The 14,157-nt window shown below is 46.0% G+C and overlaps 1 protein-coding gene across 44 annotated transcripts in view; it reads right to left on the minus strand.

Moving 5' to 3' along the window:
* Positions 1-13,579, minus strand: part of clasp2 (cytoplasmic linker associated protein 2) — a 328,546-nt gene extending 314,967 nt beyond the window's left edge. For 29 of the 44 annotated variants that reach the window (XM_087986121.1, XM_087986110.1, XM_087986108.1 and 26 more), the window contains exon 1: positions 13,036-13,578. In XM_087986121.1, coding sequence (XP_087842247.1) covers positions 13,036-13,236 — 201 coding nt within the window. In that variant the 5' untranslated portion in view covers positions 13,237-13,578. Of the gene's footprint in view, positions 1-13,035 lie in introns of all 44 variants that reach the window. The other 15 variants (XM_087986123.1, XM_087986122.1, XM_087986097.1 and 12 more) reach the window with 2 other exon arrangements.
* Between the last annotated feature and the right edge of the window lie 578 nt (positions 13,580-14,157).

The following is a 14,157-nucleotide window of genomic DNA, read 5'->3' on the forward strand; positions in this document are numbered from 1 at the left end:
ACCTTCAATCTCTACATCCAAGTCATTGTTATAGATTGTAAATAGTTGGGACTGGAGTACTGAACCCTGCGGCACCCCACTCCAATCCACTATCCAAGCTGATCAGTCAGCCCATACAAAAGTCATGGAAAGAAACAGGTCATTTATCCTAGCTGATCCTCGTCAGTATCAATTACCTTAAAAGATGTCAAGAAGCAAACTTGAAGAGACCCAGAACACATTACCAGACACTAAGCAATCCTCAACCCTTCTCCCTGGTCATATTGAAAGTTTTAAGATCTTAGGATAACATTTTTACTCCAAGTGGAGTCATCCCAACGTCAGATTTGTTTAAAGCTGCAGTAGAGACTCAAGATCTGATAAACAAGCTTAAACCACTTGCAAACATTCTCAGCTAGAACTGAGAAGAAGTGTATCTCAGCCAACTTCACAGATATTAATCAATTCACTCCATGTGACATCAAGAAAACAGCTGAAGGCTCAGAATACTATCAAGGAAATAGAGCCTAACAACATTCCACCAAGGTACCAAAGATTTGTGCTCCAGAACTAGATGTGCCCAAACTGGGCAAATACAGCTGCAATATTTATATCTACCCAATCCGTAAAAATGCTCATGTATATGTACTGTCCAAGAATAGTAGGGTAAATCCAACCTTGCTAACTGCTGCTATATCAGTTAACTCTCTCACTGGTAAAGTCATGAAGGGTATCATATCCGACATGATCAAGAGATGTGTACTCAGCAATAACCTGCTCACAGTTTGAATTCCATGAGGCATAAGTAGTGTCTGAACTCATTACACCTTTGATCAAAACATGGACAAAGGAACTCAACTCCAAAGGGGAGACCCACTGCCTTAGACACAGAGACCACACTTTACCTATTATGGCATCAAAGAACCTGAGCAAAGGCTCATGCAAATTTCAAACAAACACACAAACAGTCATTCAGGAGAATAATCACAGCTTGGACTTTCATATGGAAATGTGCTGAGATTGTGCACAGAAGAAATATAGTTTTCAGGTGAAGTCAAATTGGCCGTCTTTTGACTGCCCAGAATGACCAACTGTTCGAGGGATTCCTTTTCTCATGCACGACAATTTCTGTCTTGCAAGGTTCTCTTCAGCAAGCAAGATGAAAAGGTTGACTGCTTCTCCAGCTGGTTTTGGCTTTGGATGGTAGTTTCTAACACAGCTATTGGATGGAACATTAAGCAGTTCAAGGCAGGTAAAGTCTTGTATGGGCTCATCTACCTTAGAGGTATTACTGTTACAATCCCAGCTTATGTTATTACAGGATGTCGGATCCCAGACTGAAATCTATACTGATATCATTTTGTTTCTAATTTAATGAGGTGGTCTTTCATAGAAACCCAAGCACACATGCTGCAGATCTGATTTTAAACCATAAAACAGAACAAGCTTATTACGCAAAGGTAAAAAAAAAGGACTAACAAAAATCCAAGCTGATTTACATGTCACAAGTTGAAATTTTTCAAAACACAATATTTCATCTATTCCAATTGGATCTCTTTACAGAACTCAAACCAGTGAGAATTCCTTTCTTGATCACACCTATAATGTTCAATTTAACTGCAGCTTTCAAATTCTGGTTGCAAGTTTGAAAGCCTTTCCAATGAGTATTTGCATTACTGAGCTTAGACTTTCTCAACTTCGAATACACCTTCCAGGTTCTAACCTAACATATCTGGTCTGGAACTCTCAAACTTAAATTCCTTACACTGAGACCACCTATTTGTCAACTGTTCTGAACTAACTCTTTTCTTAAGTATCCAGTTTTAACTAAATTCTGTGAATGGAAACAAAATGATTTTAACTATAGGTTTATTTCCCTAAGCAAAATATTCCTGACCCCTTGAAAGCAAGTTAATGCTGTTCACTGACTCTTCTAAAATTCTCCCATTGCAAACCAATGCCTATCACCAATCCTGAAAGCCTCAAGGGAGGAAAAATAGTGGAAGCTGTGACCATTTTCTAAACTTCACTGGCTACAGATATACTACCAAAAGGCAAGACAATTGGTAATTTTGTACTAGTACAAGAACAAAAAACAACAGGGAGAAAGAGTTAAATTGAGTAAATGTAAGTCCATCAAGCTAACCTCTGAGCAGGGCAAGTGCTTAGAAAGATTTAAGATGTAGAATTGTTATGTTACTTAATGGAATTCTTTCACTCTCAATGATCAGTAGACACTGGGATTATTGAATTTTTCCCAAGGTGAAATTGAATAGTTATTTTAATTTCGGTGACCAGGATGAAAGTGCATTAAGATCACGATCATATCAGTCATGATCACTTGCTTGGTGAAATGGGCTAAAGGGGCCAAACAGTTCATTATTACTCTTTTTTAAATGTTTTGAATCAACAAATCAGAAAGGGTTGGGTTAAGGGTAGCACTTCAGGACTCTTCATGGACTAGAGCAAGGTGTTTTTCACAAGGCTTCATGATAGACTTCTCAGTAAAGCAAAACCCATGGGATTAGATTAGATTAGATTACTTACAGTGTGGAAACGGGCTGTTCGGCCCAACAAGTCCACACTGACCCTCCGAAAAGCAACTCACTCAGACTCATTACTCCTTCACCCAACACGACGGTGTTTTAAAAAATTCTCAAGGTCAAGGACCAGGCTCGCAGGAAAGTAGTCTGACACAGAACAAACAGCCAAGAGGCGAGTCTGCTAGAATATAAGTGTTTTATTCCCCGCAGCGTCGCCACAACCAGGTCTCGTACTTACAACGGGTCTGGTTTATACTCACTCTACGTGTTACCGGAACTGGGAGCCGTCAGTTCTCGTAGAGCGGTTGCCAACAACCCACGCTCGGTGGTTAAACGCAACCCCGGAGCAGACTCTACCGAACTGGAGACTTTTCCAGCTGCTGATATACTCTTTTCGAGATCTAAACATTCATGTGAACAGCAGAGCAAGGCTGAAAAACACATTCCATTCTGGTCACATACAGATAAGAAGATTCACACGGGAAGGTGTGTAATAAGATTCACACGGGACTAAGCGACACCTTCCATTTTCGGTTAGATTCACACATGTATTGGGACACAATTTTAACCCTTTCACCACATTCCACTGCTTGGCCCAATACATGTGTTACATTATGATTCACACATGTATTGGGACACACCACATTCCACTGCTTGGCCCAATACATGTGTTACAATTTGCCCATATGTATTCTTTCTAACAAGCGCCTACGTACACGCCAAATATACAAGCAAGTCAGGACATTACAGCATGTTAAAATCACCAGGACCGCTACCAGGATCGACAAGGGTGGGAACAGGAATGTCCCCGCAGTGGAGGACATACCACTCAATATGTCCCACCAATGATGAGCTGACTCCACGTCCACTACACGGGCAGCATGTACTACCTCCTGTCCATGTATAAAGGTAGACACCGTAACCTTGGTGACATTGGTTTGATGCTTTCGTAATATCTGCTTAAGCTCCTCGGATCGGTCCAATGCTCGCTTAAACCGATCCAGGGAAATGTTCCAAGGATTCATCAGCACTTTCCACTGCACCTTGGTAAAGTGGCGAGCACTGCTATAAGTGGTCAACAAATAGGTCTGATTCTGCCAGTGCCACTGATAGACATTTGAGAGGCATCCCGAGAACGTTGCTGAGGGAAGCATAGGATGTGGATTATTGGTAGCCACACAGAGCGTGTGTGGCCCAATCTGCCACATCATGTCCCTTGGAGTTTCAACAGTCCATTCGCACAGGGCCGTTCCCTTAGTCAAGCAAGGGTCCCGATACCTGTCCATCAGTAGGCAAGTTTTCCCCTGATCAGTCTGTTCACAAGCGGACAGATCATAGGTAATATTGGTATCTGGGCTAAACCACTGTCCCCTTGTCTTCAGAAAATAATATCCAGAAGATGTAATCACTGGTAATACATAATATCGACAGACCGTAACAGTGTGGGTTACATTCATGGTAACAAAGTATCCGTTACACATAGTTGCGTTACACCATGTTCGTTCTGGATGGGTTATCATCCACAATTTCTCAGATACATTCCATATTCCCCTCCACGCTTGTACATTGGGGGATGTTACCACACGCAAAAAGCGTTCTTTCTGTATTTGAGCATGCAACATTTGAATATGACAGGCAGTCCAATTTAACTGAGCCGTAATGTTCTCAAACAGTTCCTGAGTGGCACCCCAGACATCCAGTTCCCATTGCAGAGATCGTATCATTATTTCAGCTGTCTCTCCTTGAGTCATCATTACGGATGGCATCCACCTTCCAATAGTATGTAGTCCTTGTGAGGTGGCCTGTCCCGTGTTAGATAATTTAGTACGGGTTACCTCAGAGTCAATGGCATTCGAGATACCCATAACAATTCCTGCGCCTCCCAGCAGGGTGTCGTACCACGCTCGTCGCCGCCTCTTGGTATGACACTCGGGTATGAGGGGCAACTGTACCCGCCAATGAACATCAGTGTGCAGTACCGCCCGGGCCATCTGTCTTGGGCATTTACCACCAGGGTGCAATTAGGCAGTATGCATATTTTTCCCCATCCCGGCGCATGTAGCACTGTGCACACGTGTACAATTGACAGTCGCTGGTGAGAGTCAGAACAACGCACTGCTGACCGGGTTCACATGTAAAATTGTCCTGCGTCCGTCGCTGGCTACTGGCCTCCCACCGCACCTCATGGCGGGCGACCGGTACCAGCGTCCAGGCCGTGATACCGATGCCCTGGAGTGGCCATCCGATCGCGAACATCGCCAATAGGAGTCGCAATCCCCATGACCACCCCATGTTCAAGGCGGAGGGCCGGCCTGCGGGTGCGTAGCAATTACAACATTATTTAGGTCTCACGTAAGTAGCACTGGTTCGCCGGGACGTTTGCCCAGGTCGGGTCCCCGGGATACATAATGGTGACCAGACTGTCCTTCCCCTGTGCTATGATTTCGGCCGGCCTGGGGGGGCCGGTCGTCTGGCGCACCCATACCTTGGCCCCCTTAGTGTCAGTAGACCCAAATCCCCCTGTCCCACGCTCGGTAACCGTAACGGGAGCTCCCGTCTCTTCCACCGTTGTAAGGTTACATGGCTTAATGACCAATTGCGCTATTCTGTCCCCCTTCTGTATCACATAAGGTTCAGCAGTGATGTTGACCAGGACCACCCCCAACTCCCCTTGGTAGTCCGCGTCAATTACGCCTGCCATCACATCAATCCCCTTTAGTGACAGTCCCGACCGCGGGAGGATATGCCCATAGGTTCCAGGGGGACAAATCAATCCTAATCCGGTCTTAATCACCGTAGGTTTCAGTTGGATCAAAGTCTGGGCAGTTAGTGCTCGTAGGTCCAGTCCAGCCGAAGCCGGCGTGGCCCTTACGGGAATATCAGCTTCCTCAGCGAATTTCCACATTTTAATAGGCTGAGTCTTTGGGGTATCACATACTCGTATCATCCTATTCAAGGGTGTTACCCCATTTCCTAATGGGCGGTTATTAATTTGTTTCACCACCCGAATTAGTTGCTTCTTCCAACCTGTTAAGTCATTGCAACCTCCTGCTTTTCGTAGTGAGGACTTCAGAAGCCCATTCATTCGTTCTATAAGTCCCGCAGCTTGTGGGTGATAGGGTACATGATAAACCCATTCCACGTGGTTATCGTGACACCACTGCTTTACCACCCTTCCTGTGAAATGGGAGCCATTGTCACTCTGGACCTGTATGGGCAATCCATAAAATTGTTCAATCAAATCTAAACATCGCAAGGTAGCCTGTTGATTGTTGTGACGACAGGGATGGGCTACCAAAACCCCAGACATAGTGTCCACAGCTGTACATATGTGGTTACATCCTTGTGAGGAGGGTAAGGGACCCACAAAGTCCATTTGCCAGCTCTGTCCCGGACCATCCCCCCGATGGATATGTCCCATCATGTGTTGGGGCACTCCCTGCCGCTGATGTTGACACTGCTCACACTGGTTTACTGCAGTCTTAACATCATCTACCATAAGATCTATTCCTCGGTCTCGAGCCCATTGCAAGGTTCCTTGCACTCCCCAGTGCCCAGCCTTAAGGTGTGCCCATCTAGCTAGGTCCACTGAGGTGCCCCTTTGCACAATCATGGTTCGGACGATACCATCCACATATCGGTTATGTAGAGCTTCCACATCATTTCGAGATGTATGGGCATCTACGTGGGGGATGTATATGACCAGGTATTGAGCTTTCTCCCATATATCTTCCCATAACTGTTTACCCCACACTTCCCTATTCTGGATCATCCACTGATTGGCCTGCCAAGTTGGCATCCATTGTGTCATGCCGTTAACCACTGACCACGAGTCAGAGAACAAACAAACTCCCATGACCCCTGCTTGCATGACTACCATATGCACTGCTTTTAATTCTGCCCACTGACTACTTTTTCCCTCCCCTAATTCTTCTAGGGTAGTGCCTTGTTTTGGGTTAAAGGCGGCAGCTTTCCATCTACGCTGTCCCGCTTTCCATTGGGCTGACCCATCTACGAACCAAGCCGTGGCTTGTTCATCCGGGGTCAGTTCATCATACCGTTTTCCCATCTTAACGGGTGATTCCTTGTATTCAATCACCTCAAACCGTTTTTCCCCTTCCTCAGGGGCCTCCACCACTTGCTCATGTAGGACTGACACTCCCTTCTGTCCAGTCCGCACTCTCTCCGACACATACCATTTCCATTTAATGATGCTGCTCTCTTGGGCAGTTCCTATTCAGTGGGTAGTGGGGTCACTAAGTACCCACGGAAGAATAGGGATAGCTGTTCTCATGATCACTTCATGTCCAATGGTCAGGGCTTCGGTTTCCACCAAGCCCCAGTAGCATGCTAATAACTGTTTCTCAAAGGGGGTATACCGTTCCCCTGCCGGGGGTAATTTTCGGGACCAAAATCCCAATGGCTTACGGGTTCTTCCCTGTTTTTGCCATAAGCTCCAATTGGCATAATCCCCCTGTGCTGAGACTTGCAGTTCTACAGGTCCTGACTGTATCTTTCCCAAGGATACAGCTTGCTGTATCGCTTGCTTGGCCATTTCAAATGCAGTTTGATGGACCTCCGTCCATTCGAACGCTGCCTTTTTCCTCGTAACTCGATACAAAGGTTTTAAAATTTGTCCTAAATGGGGAATATGCTGTCTCCAGAATCCGAATAACCCAATAAATTGCTGCACGTCCTTCTGGGTGTGAGGGACGGCAAAGACCTGAATCTTATTTTTAGCTTTCGCAGTGATTTCCCTTTCCCCCTTGTTCCACACGATTCCGAAGAATTTTACCGTTTGTGAGGGACCCTGGATTTTGGCTGGGTTGATCTCCCACCCATATCCTCGCATATGTTGAACCAGTTGGTCCAGCAATTCCTGAACCTGCTTCTGACTTGTCCCCTGTATCATCATATCGTCAATATAGTGCGAGATCATCACTTCGTCAGGCACTTTAAAGGCAGCCAAGTGTTCTGCAACTATCCGGTGGCAGATAGTAGGGCTATGCAGATATCCTTGGGGCAATCGCGTGAACGTGAATTGTCTACCCTCCCAAGTGAATGCGAACTGTTCCTGCCTATCTTCGGGAATAGGAATTGTGAAGAAGGCATTAGCCAAATCAATTACTCCGTACCACACCCCTGGATGATGTTGGATTCGTCCTATAATAGTGACGGCATCCGGGACCGCTGCCGTCAAGGCCGGAGTGTGACGGTTTAGTTGCCGATAATCTACCGTCATCCGCCATGACCCATCGGCTTTATGTACGGGCCATAAGGGGTTATTCCACGCCGTGGTGCATGTCCTAAGCACTCCCGCTTCCAAATAATCCTTAATTGTGGCGGATATTTCTTTATGTCCGCCGGGAATCCTATACTGTCTAAGACTTATTACGCGATCGGCGATCGGGATGGGGAAGGGGTCCATTTTAACCTTTCCCACTAACACCGTCCTACAGCGCAAAGCCATTTTCGTGATTCCAAATTCAAACTTCCCTTGTTGGAGGTGAAGTGTTAAACCGGCCAGAATGTCCATTCCCAGGATCCATTCTCTAACTGGTGTAATGATAATTGAATAAGTTTTAATGGGCATTGTACCTATCTTTAGGGGCAATTGTACTGTTTTTCCTTCAATCAGATTACCTCCCAGCCCAACCAGCGTGACTGGGGTTCCTTTAAACTTATGGGGCGTCCCATAGATTAAGGTGGCCTCCGCCCCTGTGTCCACTAGAGCCATAACGGTTTGGACGGATTTGCGCCAATAGATAGTCAATGATACATGAGGTCGAATGTCGTCTGCGGACCATTGGCTCGTTCGTGGGCAAACCCTTGGGGCTTGGCCCAATTCCTATTGTTCCTCCCATTCATCTTCCCCAGACAGCACTGGGTAAAGACGTTTGCCTCGCCCTTCTTTGTTCTTGCCTTTCTTACTAGGTTTCCGGCCACGCCTATCCACTTTATAACACTCTCGGAGGGGAGGCCGTACCTCCTCCTCCTCCTCGTCCTCCGAGGATTCCCACCGCTGGGAAGTGGAAGTTCTACCCCTTCGAGGCTCATTAACAACCGGACCCCGTGTCTGACATTTTTGTGTTAGTAATTCCACTAGGTCTTCCATAGTGGGTCGGGACTCCGTCTCTACCCGGGACACCTTCAGTCCCTTTCGTCTGCATAAGTCTTTTAATTCCGGTGTAGGTAGGCCATCAATCTCCGATGCTGGGACCTGCGCCCGTATCAAAGCTTGCCACAAAGCACGCCGTGAGGGGCCTTGGTTACTTCCTTGATTAGGGTTTACTTTTCCCCCTGCCCGAGCCTCAGGGCGACGCCCCTCCGTGCCCCCCTGAGAAGCACGGGTTGTGGGTCCCCAATCCCCCAAACCACCCATCTCCCTCATCATACTACGGGCATCTCCTAGGGTTTCTCCCCGTCCACTCAACATTATGGTTAATAACAGTGGTTTATAATGGGGGGGGGGCAGTCTTCACTAGGTGGTCTCTAGTCTGTCTACTAACATTTGTGTTATCTACCTCGTCCAGCACTCCCAGCAACAGGGCATCCCGCACACACAAACGGGTTAGCCTCTGAACCCCTTCCTTAATTGTTGTCCAAGTTCCTTCCAAGGGGGGCCAATCGGACGGGAAGGGATACTGTTCGGCCACTGCCCTGGCATACATCCCAAATAAGGTCCCCATACTGCGATCTATTACCATATCCTTGGCTTGTCTGCGGTACCCCAGGTCTATGGCAGCATCCTTTGCTAATCCACCAAACTTGGGAGCATCCTGATAGTCTACCTGCACTTGTTGCCCCCCTTCCTCGAGGAGCCGAATTAGCCATAGCTCTAACGGCTCCCCAGGATTACGTCGGGTTTTCTGGGTGATAAACAGCACCTCATCGGTAGTGAAGTCTTCCGTTAATTCAGAGAATTCTACAGGAGGCTGAGCCCGCGGTAATTCATGCATAATTGCCTCCCCTTGTTCATTCCGTATAGGGTTTCCTTCCTCATCTAACATTACCTCCCGTTGCACTGGGAGACGTCTCTGAACCTGCTTTCTCCTAACCACTGGTTTAGCTTGGAGTACGGGTGGGTCCTCTTCGTACTGATCATCTGAATCTCCCCAAATGTTCCCATCCCAATGATCGATATCCCACCGATCCCCGTTATTTAACTGGGCTACAAACGCCCGTACTTGTACTGGGTCCGGGGTTCGAGGGACCTTCCTTTTCTCTTTCCGTTTCTTAGCCGACAGATACATAATAGTTCGTCCTGCTATTTCAGTTAATGCTGTCAATTCAGCTTTTAACTTCATAATTTCCTGCCTCAACATAGAGGCATCTCCCGAACTGAGTCCCTGCTCATGTTTCAGGAGGGCTAATTCTGCTTCAGCTTTTTGGCGCTTGTCTGACTGTTGTCTACAAGCCGCCGCACAGGCCCACATCCTCCGCTGTACCCCAGGCAAAGGGTTCTTCGGCAGGACTGGGATCCTCTCAAGGGTGGACAGCAGCGACCCTGGGGTTCCTACGCCCTCGGCCTCCCAGTTCTCCGGTCGCCCCCCACCATTTCTCAAACAAACTGCCACGCCATGCCACGGTCCATGCCATCCCGGGACGGTCGGGACCTCCACAGTTTGTTCCTCTGGTTTCTTAGCCTTTTTCCAAAACATTGTTCTGTATCAAAATCTTTCCTCAATTGCGATTGATCCTGCCGGCTACGCCAAAATGTTTTTAAAAATTCTCAAGGTCAAGGACCAGGCTCGCAGGAAAGTAGTCTGACACAGAACAAACAGCCAAGAGGCGAGTCTGCTAGAATATAAGTGTTTTATTCCCCGCAGCGTCGCCACAACCAGGTCTCGTACTTACAACAGGTCTGGTTTATACTCACTCTACGTGTTACCGGAACTGGGAGCCGTCAGTTCTCGTAGAGCGGTTGCCAACAACCCACGTTCGGCGGTTAAACGCAACCCCGGAGCAGACTCTACGGAACTGGAGACTTTTCCAGCTGATATACTCTTTTCGAGATCTAAACATTCATGTGAACAGCAGAGCAAGGCTGAAAAACACATTCCATTCTGGTCACATACAGATAAGAAGATTCACACGGGAAGGTGTGTAATAAGATTCACACGGGACTAAGCGACACCTTCCATTTTCGGTTAGATTCACACATGTATTGGGACACAATTTTAACCCTTTCACCACAGACGGGTAATTTAGCATGGCCAATTCACCTAACCTGCACATTTTTGGACTGTGGGAGGAAACCCACGTAGACACAGGGAGAATGTGCAAACTCCACACAGACAGTTGCCTGAGGCGGATCCAAGCGAAAGTTGGTTCAAAATTGGTGTCGTGGCAGGAAGCAAAGGGCAATAATCATTCAGAGTTTTTGAGAGATGAAGATTGTTTCGTGTGGGGTCCCACAAGACTGAACAGTTGGCAAATAGCATAAAAAATTAAAATTAAAATGATTAAGAGATCTCCAAAAAGAGATAAAAATCATCCATGTGTTTCAGAGGTAGAAGAAAGCTCAAAAGTTGTGGAAGGAATCAATGAACAGATCAAATAGACAGAAAAATGGCATACATAATTCAATCTGAAAAAACCCAGAGGTAAACCTCAAGGAGGACAAACATATATGAAGACAATAGCATAATTCTGAAAGAGAGACAGGAACAAAAAAAAAAGGACCTACAACTGCATGCCCACAGATACTTGAAGCGAGGAAGCTGGTTTAAGAAGTTAGTGGAATCTTTTATTAGCCAAGGCATTAAATATAACAACTGGGAGGTTCTGCTTCAATGGTACAAAAACACTAAACTAGATGACAGCTCAAGCATTGCAGGGAATTCTGGTCATCACATTGAAGGAAGGATGTGATGTGATCACATTCAAGTGGGTGCACAGGAGATTTAAAGGATGCAACCACAACTGTAAAAGTTTTAGCTATGAGAAAAGTCTGTATAGGCAGGAATTATTTTCTCTGAAACAAAGAAGCCTGATGGGAAATTTGATGGAGTTGTTTTAGATTAGAGCTCACCTAAAACCCATTTTTCTTCAAAAGATCCAATAACTTGGATCTCACATTCAAATTAATTGACATAAGCTTTAGAGGGAAATTAAAGAGAAATCCTTTCAACTAGAGAGTAAATCATTTCATACTGATCAACAGCACAGCACGCTTGAGCATTTCATGCACTACATAGCCAAACTATTTAAAGTAACATAAGTAAACAAGTAAGCCTTTACAACAAAATTAAAGGGACACAAGCTTCGGCAGTTTCACTTTACTTCCCAAAATGTCTTGCAAGTTTGGCAAAGTAGACTGACAATTATCAGGCGAAAGAATCATTTAAATCGGAAAAAAGTAGTTTACATTGACATTAAAAAAAAACTTATTGACGCATTTACGTTGAAATAGCTAAAAGGCAAGTACAAAGATCCACTATTAAATACTGTGACTCTTCATTAAGCATACAAACAGCAATTGCCGAACTTCTATGTTAGGAAGACATCGAACATTTTTGCTTTGGTGGAAAAGAAAAAAAAAATTAAAAAAAAGGTCAACTTGGCAGTCAACTACAAATCTTCGGGTCCTGTTAACGACCAGCTCAAAAATTTAAATTTCAAGCAAAACAAAGCCTGACAGACAACTACAATTTCGCTGTTTGCATCTTTTTAAGTATCGCTTTCCATCGACACGCCCAAAAGTATCACTGTTTTAACGCTGCAAAACCTCCACAACAATCAACAGTCTGCTTTCTGATGACTTTTCATTGAACTTGCCAGTACAATATTCCATCTAAACACATCAGAAAAAGAAACTCGCTAAAGGGCTGATATTTATTCATGCTGTGAAATAAAATTAACTCACTGTAGCTAAATAAAATTAGTTGACGGCAGAATAAAATTGATGTCAGAACAGTGGTGCAAATACTGGCAGAATCCCCCAACTCAAGTCACAGTGCAACACTTTGCACGTCACAGGATACTGCTGCAAACATTTAGGGATACCACCATCAAAAAAGATGTCACAACATTCTGCATGCTACCAGATGCTGCAGCATATCAGGGATACCGATTCGAGGAAGTCGAAAGCATTGCAACTTGCCAACTCAACTATAGCAGTGAATCAATAAAAACGTTTGTACGTTTCTCTTCCCCATGGATCGCAAATGGATCTTAGTGATGTCAGAGGTCCCTGATGAATTTCAGAGACCGTGCAATCTGCTGACCAACATCGGGAAACGCCTGGCGGCTATTTGCACATTTGTTAAAATGCTCTTCAAGTCAATCTGTGGGGACAATTATTCCGACAATGACTACAGATCACAGACGATGTTCCGCCTACTGCCACAAGTAAGCCCAGCCTCAAAACAGCTGAGTTTCTTGCCGGATTCTGTGGCAAGGATTCCACTACAATATGAAGAAAGAGGAGGAGGGACCGGATGATGGATCGGAGTCGAAAGGGTGAAGGGGAATCACTTCACCAGCCTCACTGGACTCCGCCTTCTCTTACCTTGAAGTTGCTGGAGTTCACCCATCCCGTTAGCTCATCGACGATATCGTCCAGCATCCGCTTTTGGTCATGATCCACGTCCGTAGATTTCCTGGGGTCACCCAAGTAATCGATCAGCTCCTGGCCCACTTGCAGCCGCCGACTAACATCCCTTTGAGCCACCTGCTCCGAGAAATACTCCAAGCTGCATTCAGGCTCCATATCTGAACAGGGCCGGAGGCTCTCACAAAGTTACAATCGGCAATCTCTTTCCTCCTCTCCCTGCCCGAACTTCAGGTGACGCACTGTACACCTCCCTGCAGGTTCAGAAGGGATTACACGGGAGTTTGCTGCTGTTATCCACCCTTGACAGATCTCAGTCGAGTGGCCAGTCCTTCGCCCTGGTCCCAGGCCTTTTACTCCTCACTCCTTCCACTCTTTTCACCCCCGCTCTTCCGTTAAGCGACTGGAGTCGCAGCAGTCACTCCTGACACGGGATATCATCTAACCCCTCCCAACCCTTGCAACTCCCCCCTTTCAACTTCGTAATTCGTCCCTAAAACGAATCATAAATAAAGAGGGGCGCGTACCGCACTCGCAATTGCCGAGTCCCTACGCCCACCCCCCATGGCAACAGGCCCATCCCCACATCCGCCCTGTTCACCCACCTCACGCAGCGGCGCATACGCACGCGCGCCGGGGGGACCGCTCCTGACGCAACAATCGGCTCCATCTGCTCGCGTGCTCGAGCTCGCGAATGCTTCCCGTTTGAAAAATCAAAGGGAGAAGCGGCTAGTGGCGGTATCCTATTTAGCGAAGAGCTATCCGGCACACGGCCAATAAATGGCATTTACAAACCGGCCATTATTGTTCAAGTTATCGATATTGAATCGGGAAGATTTTTTTAACGCAGGTACCAGCTGAACACTAAGTAAGAGTGTTAGTTTCCCAGAAGTTTGAAATAATGATTCTTTCTAAACTCCAATGCGAGAGTTTCATCGAATAAAATTCTCCAGTTACCCTACATAATACTGACTGACGCAGTGATGATGTGACATGCATGGTTATTTGCATAAGTCAATGAGTATATCTTTAATATTTAATAATGAGATAACATCTCTATTTGTCAATTCAACTATTGTA

The sequence above is a fragment of the Chiloscyllium plagiosum genome, unplaced genomic scaffold (genome assembly GCF_037043375.1).
Source record: "Chiloscyllium plagiosum isolate Xiang-an unplaced genomic scaffold, Cpla_swu_hap1 HiC_scaffold_4, whole genome shotgun sequence".
NCBI classification, from domain to species: Eukaryota; Metazoa; Chordata; class Chondrichthyes; order Orectolobiformes; family Hemiscylliidae; genus Chiloscyllium; species Chiloscyllium plagiosum.